Source organism: Oryza sativa, chromosome 5 (assembly GCF_034140825.1).
Source record: "Oryza sativa Japonica Group chromosome 5, ASM3414082v1".
Lineage (NCBI taxonomy): Eukaryota > Viridiplantae > Streptophyta > Magnoliopsida > Poales > Poaceae > Oryza > Oryza sativa.
In genome coordinates, this window is record NC_089039.1 from 4,753,602 (window position 1) to 4,762,862 (window position 9,261).

A 9,261-nucleotide genomic window follows, 5' to 3' on the forward strand; every position below is an offset into this window, starting at 1 on the left:
ACTGGAAATGAGTCGACATCACTAGATTGGAACATTCCACTATATTAATTATTTGCATGATACAGACACCAGTAATTTTTATGTTTATATGTGACATATTCCCTCCGTTCAATAAAAAACCAAACTAAAATAAGATGAGAACTACTCTGTAGGTAAAATTTTAAAATAAATAAAATACTCAAAGAGCAAGCATGTAAAAATTAGTACTCCCTCCGTTTCGAAATGTTTGACACTGTTGACTTTTTAGCATATATTTGACCGTTCGTCTTATTAAAAAACTTTCGTGAAATATGTAAAGTTATATGCCTACATAAAAATATATTTAACAATGAATCAAATGATAGGAAAAAAATTAATAATTACTTAAATTTTTTGAATAAGACGAACGGTCAAACATGTGCTTAAAAAGTCAACGGCGTCAAATATTTCAAAACGGAGGGAGTATTTATTTAACATGGATGAACACAACCACCAGTTAGAATTGATCCAAGTACAACTAAAGAGGCTGTACACCTTGCCAGCTTATATATACCATTCTGAAAATAAGATAAAAATTGAATACAATATATGGTACACTTATCAAGGGGGACATACTGGTTAGTTGGTGGCTTCCCACCAATTCCAGCTTTTGATCCCAAAAAAAAGAAAAAAAAATAAAAGGAATACCCAGCATGTAGTAGCTGTTCTCCAGTATACACTTGACCAAACAACACCAAAGGAATCCAATACCAATCCCACTAATAATGCCAACAACTACTACCATCTACCTGTACCCTCAATATCAATATGTACTTTTCACCTTTCTTTATCCTCTCCTTTTTTTACCCTTAATTCTTCATTATTAATATCTAATTAATTAATTAATTAATTATAAGGAAGTAGTGGTAAAAAAACAAAGTGAAAAAGGTGGCGTGGTAAAAAAAATAAAATAAAAAGAAAAGGGAATAATAATAATAATAATAATTATAATTATAATAATAAATTAGTTGATGTCCACCATGGCGTCGTGGAAGGCGGTGACGCGGTCGGGTGTGACGCACTGGGTGATGAGCCGTGCCCCTGGTTTGTGGGCCCAGGGCTTGACGAGGATACACGTGGCGATGTAGTCCAGGTTCGTGAGCGGCACGACGTGGCCCGGTGGGCCCCACCCGTAGTCCACCTCGGCGAAGCCCAGCCGCGTCCAGTCGGAGACCAGCAGCGTCCGGTAGTCGGAGGTGATCTGGTACGGGTCGACTCCGGCCATCTCTCCGGCGGCCCACCGCGCGAACTCCGACGGGAGCCGCTTCTTCCCCTCCCGGATCATCCTCACCACGTCGGTGACGCTCGCCGTCGCCACCCTCCCGGCGGTGGAGGCCACCCGCATGATGTAGTAGCAGTTGCCGTAGAACCCGGCGCCGCCGCGCGGGAGGAGGAGCGGCCGGGCGTTCATGGCGAAGGAGAGGTTGATCGGCGTCGAGGGGTCGAACGCGGCGGCGCGGGTGCGGCTCTGCCATGCCTTGGCGATGAGCACCTCGAAGGCGGAGCAGCGGGCGCCGCCGGTGGCCGCCGCGAACTGGGACTTGAAGTGGTTGATGTAGTCGGCGGAGATGTCGATGGCGAGGTACTCGAGGCGGGACGCGCCGGCCGGCTCCGGGAGGGCGCCGACCATGGCGCCGGCCGGGTCGGGCACCGCGTCGCGCCCCCACGACGGGGCCACCGTGATGCGCTCGCCGCCGCGGGCGAGCTCGCCGACCGCGCCCATGAACTGCGCCGCCCCCGGGCCGTCCGCCACCGCGTGGCTGAACCTGAACCCCACCACGAACCCGCCGCACGCGAACGTCGTCACCTGCATTACCACTCGCCGCCGGTGAGCTCATGGCAGCACAAACACCTGAATCGATCCCAAATGCGGCGGCGGCGGCGGAGGCGGAGGCGTACCTGGACGAGCAGGATGAGCTTGTCTTCCTCGTCGCGGGTGGGGCGGGGGCGCGGGTGGGGGAGCAGCTCGTCCTTGGAGATGGCGAGAGGGTACTCGAGGTAATCCACGTCCTCGAGCCGGCACGGGACAGCCGCCTCGATGAACCACACCCCGCCATGGCCGCCGGCGCCGCCGCAGCAATCCACCTGGAGCTCGCCGGAGTCCCGGGAGACGGCGAGCCTCCCGGCGAGCGGGTAGTACTCGACGAGGGCTCTCGCGAGGGCCGTCTCGATGGCGCGCGCGGGGGCGAGCCCCTGCCCCGCGGCGTCCCTCGCCGGGTCGGGCTTGAAGACGTGGAGCGACTCGATGAGCGCCATCTGGGTGGGGTAGCGGTCGAGCCAGGAGAGGCGGAGCGGGGCCGACGGCGTGGGGGACGACGGGTGCACCAGCTTCTGGGACAGCCGCTCCACCGCCTTGTCCGGCGCCGCCGCCGCCATGGGAGGGGGAGGAGGTGGTTGTGGGGGGTGATGAGCTGGAAGCTGCGTGTGGGGAGTGAGAAGCTGGAGGGGGGAGTGAATTGAATGAGGTGGGTGGAGAGGTGGATAGGGGAGTTTATATAGGGGGTTAGCTGGGGTGTCTGGACAGCGGCGCGCAGGCGCACGCGGAATAATTAACGTTATTAATTATTAAGTAATCCAAAGATAACTAACCAGGGTTACGCGGTGTAATTAACGGTAAGTAAATCCAAAGATTAATTAAACCTGGTTTGAGGGTCCCGCAGGAGGTGATGAACCCTGAGTTCCACTCGAGACACTTAAGGCTGTTGTTGGCCCGATCTTTCGGTGAGTTGATGATAACTATGATTTGAGAGAAACGTTGACGACCCGAATACAACCGTACGAGACGTTGTGTTGCGCCTTAGCGATCGATACAGCTCTCCGTGGGTTGTTGATCTTGCCGGTGCATATCAACCTTATTCCTGCAAGCAATCGAGAACAAGCAAGAACAAGATATAAAGCAACTGAATTGCTAGATAGTCAAGACGCACAAAGATGAATTGATACACGATAAAGTGGGGTTCCGAACAAGCAGACGGACGGTCTAGCCGACACGCACGCTGCAAGCGAAGTAGCAATAGTTAAACTTACAATTAATCAAAACCCAAGAAACCCTGAAGAGGTACCTAGCTATATAAATAGGGGTGGGAGGATGACCTAGGGGTGCCTAGGGTCGTGCTCCACCTTGCTGGGGCGCATCCCATATGGGCTCCACCTGGGCCGGGATCCCAAATGATGTTACAAGCCCATAGGCCTATTATAGGTGACGCAGCACCTTGTGCGTGTGATTCCGGCCACACGAGATGAAATTCGGAGATGAGGCTGGATCCGTTGGAAAGAGGGCTCCGAGAGCTTTCCATCAAGTACTCACGGGCCGAAAATGGAGGTCGTATGCAGATTCGGCGGCCGTTTGAAGTTAGCAGTGTAGCAGGTGGCCGAATCGGATTCCGGCACTTGGAGGACTCGAACTTGATATCTTGTTGTTCATCCATGATGTGAGCAACGGATGTATCCGTAGTAGTCATGGTCACATCATCCTCCCATTCTTCACGGAAAACCGTCCTCGGTTTTTCCATATGGTGTTCTTAACATAGTCCATTCAAAATAACCTGTTTCATCCAATCAAAACTAGAGAAACTCGAAGTAGTGTGATTAGCAATAACATGTTTCTCTAAATCCGAACAAATGAAAACTCTATGCACCAAATATATTCCTCTATCATTATATTTGCCAAAGATATGAAAAATAGCATTAGTTGGACATGGCAAATCAGACTTAGCAAATAATTTCTCCTTCAAATTATCGAGCTCACAAAAATCATCAAACTGAACATGGCCCAAAGTATTTAAAGAAGATAGCAATTTACGTTCCTCAACTTCTTTAGCAATGTGAACAGCATGCTTAAAATCAGCACACAAAGAAACACTAAAAATAGCATGTTCATTCACTAGTTGTGGCATGGATATAAGTGAAGCATTATCACACAACTCTTCTTTATCACAAGGAACAACGAGTAAATCAACTTGTGACAAAGGAATTCCAGCATTTGATTCCACTAACGGTTGCTCTACTTTAGTATGAAAAGTGGACAAATTTACTTCATTAACAATGCACTCACCATGATTAATTTCAGTACCATTTAGTTTACCTTTGATGTCCTCTTCAGATGATGGAGGTGCCTCGACTTTGAGTGTGAACAATGGGATTGGCGGCTCTTTCATGTCTCTCTCCTCTATTTTACTTTCAGCATTGCAAGCAAGTTGTAACAAATGAGAAAGAGATGTATATCTTTGACAATCAAGCATGTCCTGAATTTCTTTGTTTAGCCCACGTAAAAACCTCAATTCTTTAGCTTCTTCGCATTCATCTAAACCACAACGTAATAAACAAGCTTGCATATCATGATAGTATGAAGTAATAGTTCTTGTATCTTGTTTTAAACATTGCAGTTTGTTGAACAAAATGTCAGCATAATACATGGGAACATAAACATCTCTGAAATATCGTTTCAGGTCTTTCCAAGATTGTGGTATTTTGTTATGCCTACAAAGATGTTTCCAATCATTAGAAGCATGTTTAATTAAAACACTAGAGGCACACATAACCTTTTGTTTCTCAGACAAGACATGCTTTATAAATTCTCTATCAACCGCTAGCTCCCAATTAATGTAAGCATGAGGATCATAATTTCCCTCGAAATAAGGTAGTGCAGATTTGATATTACATAGAACATTGTCACTTACCTTATAATGGTCGTGTTGATCACTCCTCATGTCTCGACGAAGATGTCGATGTTGAGCACAGTTCTCCCCAATTATCTTGCGTATCGCTGCCATTGTTAGTAGAAAATAAGAAACATACACAAAAATATGTGCGTTCCTATTAACTACTAGGTAGTGGCAGATCAAAAATCACACACACTCAAGCTTTTAACCAAGCTCTTACAAGATCTTACCAATGCAAGCGGAATGGTGACATACACCGACTCAACCAAGCACCCCAATGGAGTTTGGATGTATCGATGCCTTGGCAAACACTTCCTGTACGGCTGCAATTAGATCTATGGAGCTCTGGGTAGGCTTAAATATGTAGCAAAGGGATAGCAAATGCTCAAATCAGATAATGCAAAGTTGAATAATTGTTCAAAGTCAAGTACCGTGCTGATCCTAGGCTCGAACGTACTAGAGACGCGAGCCTAGACACAAGCGATACCACAGGATAGCACTAGAAACAACTTAGGCACACTCTGATAGATCATGTTCAGCTTAAAGATACAACTGATTTTTTTTCTTTCTTTCTTCTTCCTTCTTTCTTCTTCTTTTTTTTTCTCTCCTTTTTTTTTGGTGTGGCTTTTCTTTTATTTTTTCTTTTTATGCACCTTCCTGCCTTTTCCTTACTTTCTTTATTTTTTTTCCGCAAAAACAACTCAAGGACCTCAATGCAAGATTACCAGGACTCAAATGTAAATATGAAAATTACAAGGACTCAACTGTAAAAGTCCAAACCAAAATTAAAAATTATACAAAAATGGAATGCTGAATTTATACTGGTTCCGTTTTTCCAAACGGATCTCGAAACCGACACCAAACAAAAATTCACCAAGGTGTTTGACACAACTCGGAACAGGCGAAACCGACGTGAGAGGGAGGGAGTCGGACTCAGCTAAAGTGGGCGACAAAAGGAGATGGCGCCAACCGGTCTTCACGCGTGGGGAGAGTTTGGAAAGTTTGGCCTTAGATGGAAACTAACCAACCTGATTGATCTAGTCTGCAAAACTTCCTCCAAAAACAGATCTGTTATCTTTTCTTTCTCTCCTCTTCCTCGCGCAAGAGAAACAAGCACGGCCGAATACAGACGACAAACCCTTGATGCAACTCAGCAATTGATTCCACTAATGGTTGCTCTACTATAGCATGAAAAGTGGACAAGTGTAGCTCACCTTGAGAATGCTCACCTTCATTTCTCTCAGCACCATTTAATTTACCTTGCGAACTTTCTTCAGACATCGCAGGTGCTTCATCCTCTTTCTTCTCAAGTATACCATTCTCCTTTTCTTGGATGTGCTGATCTTCCTGCAAAACGTTAGTAACAGGGGAGACAAAAGATTGCTCCTCCAATGTTTGCACATCATCATTACATAAGTATATTGGGGATTCAGAAATAGGAGATAAATCACATTGGTCATGCATCCTCGCCTTTGATATGATCTGACTCTCAATGCTACGAGCAAGCATGAATAGGTGCCCAATATGATTATATGTCACATTATCAAGCAAAACCTGAATTTCAGAATTAAGCCCATTGAAAAATCTACGCATTGTATTTTCATTGCACTCTTTGAGACCACTGTAGATAATACAGACCTTAAATTCATGAATGTACTCCCTAACAGTTCTATCACCTTGTTTCAGATGTTCTAATTTCTCCCGAAGAGTACATTTGTAATAAGAAGTCACAAAGCGTTTTCTCATCATGGTTTTCAATTCATCCCAAGTTTCAGGTTTATTACTAACATAAGTCCACCAAAATAATGCAGAAGAGGTAAACTTATTACTAGCAGCCTTAATCATTTGAGCATCAGAAAAATCATATATATCAAATTCATTGTCTACTGCTAGCTCCCAATCAATGTATGCAACAGAATCATACTTCCCATCATAGAATGGTAACTTAGATGCAACTTGTTCAAAATTATAGTCATGTACCTCATATGCATCACGTGGAGAAGTCGTCATATCTCGTCGAAGGTGTAGAAGTCGATGTTCTTGTATTCCCTTACGCAATCCTGCAGCACCTGATGAACCCTGAGTTCCACTCGAGACACTCAAGGCTGTTGTTGGCCCGATCTTTCGGTGAGTTGATGATAACTACGATTTGGGAGAAACGTTGACGACCCGACTACAACCGTACGAGACGTTGTGTTGCGCCTTAGCGATCGATACACCTCTCCGTGGGTTGTTGATCTTGCCGATGCATATCAACCTTATTCCTGCAAGCAATCGAGAACAAGCAAGAACAAGATATAAAGCAACTGAATTGCTAGATAGTCAAGACGCACAAAGATGAATTGATACACGATAAAGTGGGGTTCCGAACAAGCAGACGGACGATCTAGCCGACACGCGCGCTGCAAGCGAAGTAGCAATGGCTAAACTTACAATTAATCAAAACCCAAAATTAGAACTATACAAAAATGGAATCCTCTCGTCCTGTAGGTTCCGTTTTTGCAAACGGATTTTCAATCCGATACTCGAAAAATTTTCACCAAGCACTATGCAAGATCACGGTATAGATTGGAACCGTGACCAAGAGGAGACACACGGAGTCGGCCTGGTTGCGGACCTGGGGTGGTGGTGGGTGAGGAAAGGAAGGATGCGGCACTACCTAGGAGTCAGGATATGGTGAGAGAAAAAGGGAAACTGATTTCAATCAATATGATCTACTATTTCTTTTCAGATTAAACTCTCATACTTCCAAAAACATATTTGGAAATTCTTCTTCCTCCTCTCTACACCGGCAACAAGCACAGGCCGATCTATTCACGGGCAAACCAGAAACTCAAGCAAATCCTAAATGCAACTCCAAAACTGACCGATAAAAAATTCTGAAAACTACAAAAATAGAACCGTGGCAGCAAGCCGATTCCGTTTTTGTAGGTCCCGACGACAACAGAGACACGGAGGCGACAACGACTGTGGTATAAAACGTGACCAGAACTCGAAACTCTAAACGAACTAGACGCTAAGACCAGCAATTACGACTCGACGATACAACACAAAACTCAACAAAGAAAAAACTGAAAAGAACTATGCAATGGCACAAGTATGGCTAGGTACAGGATGCAAATTTTTTTATATGGCTATTTTCTGGTTATAGGTAGAAGAAAACTCACCGAGCAACGAAAGCTCTGATACCACCTGATGAACCCTGAGTTCCACTCGAGACACTCAAGGCTGTTGTTGGCCCGATCTTTCGGTGAGTTGATGATAACTACGATTTGGGAGAAACATTGACGACCCGACTACAACCGTACGAGACGTTGTGTTGCGCCTTAGCGATCAATACACCTCTCCGTGGGTTGTTGATCTTGCCGGTGCATATCAACCTTATTCTTGCAAGCAATCGAGAACAAGCAAGAACAAGATATAAAGCAACTGAATTGCTAGATAGTCAAGACGCACAAAGATGAATTGATACACGATAAAGTGGGGTTCCGAACAAGCAGACGGACGGTCTAGCCGACACGTGCGCTGCAAGCGAAGTAGCAATGGCTAAACTTACAATTAATCAAAACCCAAGAAAACCTGAAGGGGTACCTAGCTATATAAATAGGGGTAGGAGGACGACCTAGGGGTGCCTAGGGTCGTGCTCCACCTTGCTGGGGAGCACCCCACATGGACCCCACCTGGGCCGGGATCCCAAATGAAGTTACAAGCCCATAGGCCCATTATAGGTGATGCAGCACCTTGTGCGTGTGATTCCGGCCACATGAGATGAAATTCGGAGATGAGGCTAGATCCGTTGGAAAGAGGGCTCCGAGAGCTTTCCATCAAGTACTCACGGGCCGAAAATGGAGGTCGTATGCAGATTCGGCGGCCGTTTGAAGTTAGCAGTGTAGCAGGTGGCCGAATCGGATTCCGGCACTTGGATGACTTGAACTTGATATCTTGTTGTTCATCCATGATGTGAGCAACGGATGTATCTGTAGTAGTCATGGTCACATCAGGAGGATCCTATGGTTTAATTACCTCTCCTCCGATATGAATCATGCATTACTGATACTCCCTCCATACTCGTAAAGTAGGTCGTTTAAGATAACGACACGGTCTCCAAAACCAGGAGCGGATCTACCCATTAGGCAGGGTGGGTCAACCGACTCAGCTACGACTCGTGTCACCCTACACTCGCAAGACCCCTTACCCCCTTATAGTAGTCATGGGCCATTAAAATTAGGTATAACAAAGTGTGAACACCCAAAAAATTAAGTCAGTTATACAAATGAACTACCAATACGATATGTATTATGTTCGATTGCTCTTATCGAGTAAACATCTCCGCTCTCCGCCCCATATATATTTTAAAGCTGCGTCCGCCACTGTCCAAAACACAACTTTGACTTTTTGTTTCTATAAAAATATTCATTGAAAAGTGATATATGTATACTTTTATGAAAGTATTTTTCAAGATAAATCTATTCATATAATTTTTATATTTTCAAACTCAACAACTTGAGAGTTATTTATGATTTATATTCCTAAGGTTTGACTTAAACATTATCCTAAACGATTTGCTTTATGAGTATGGAGG

At 45.2% G+C, this 9,261-nt stretch overlaps 1 protein-coding gene across 1 annotated transcript; it reads right to left on the reverse strand.

The window, feature by feature from the left end:
* Positions 1-493: 493 nt before the first annotated feature.
* Positions 494-2,480, reverse strand: LOC4337975 (acyl transferase 7-like). Its single transcript, NM_001420218.1, has 2 exons — positions 1,918-2,480; positions 494-1,825 (listed from the first exon to the last, which is right to left on the reverse strand). Exons 1-2 carry the CDS (start codon positions 2,392-2,394, stop codon positions 983-985), a joined length of 1,320 nt encoding a protein of 439 aa, NP_001407147.1. The 5' UTR covers positions 2,395-2,480; the 3' UTR covers positions 494-982.
* Positions 2,481-9,261: the final 6,781 nt, after the last annotated feature.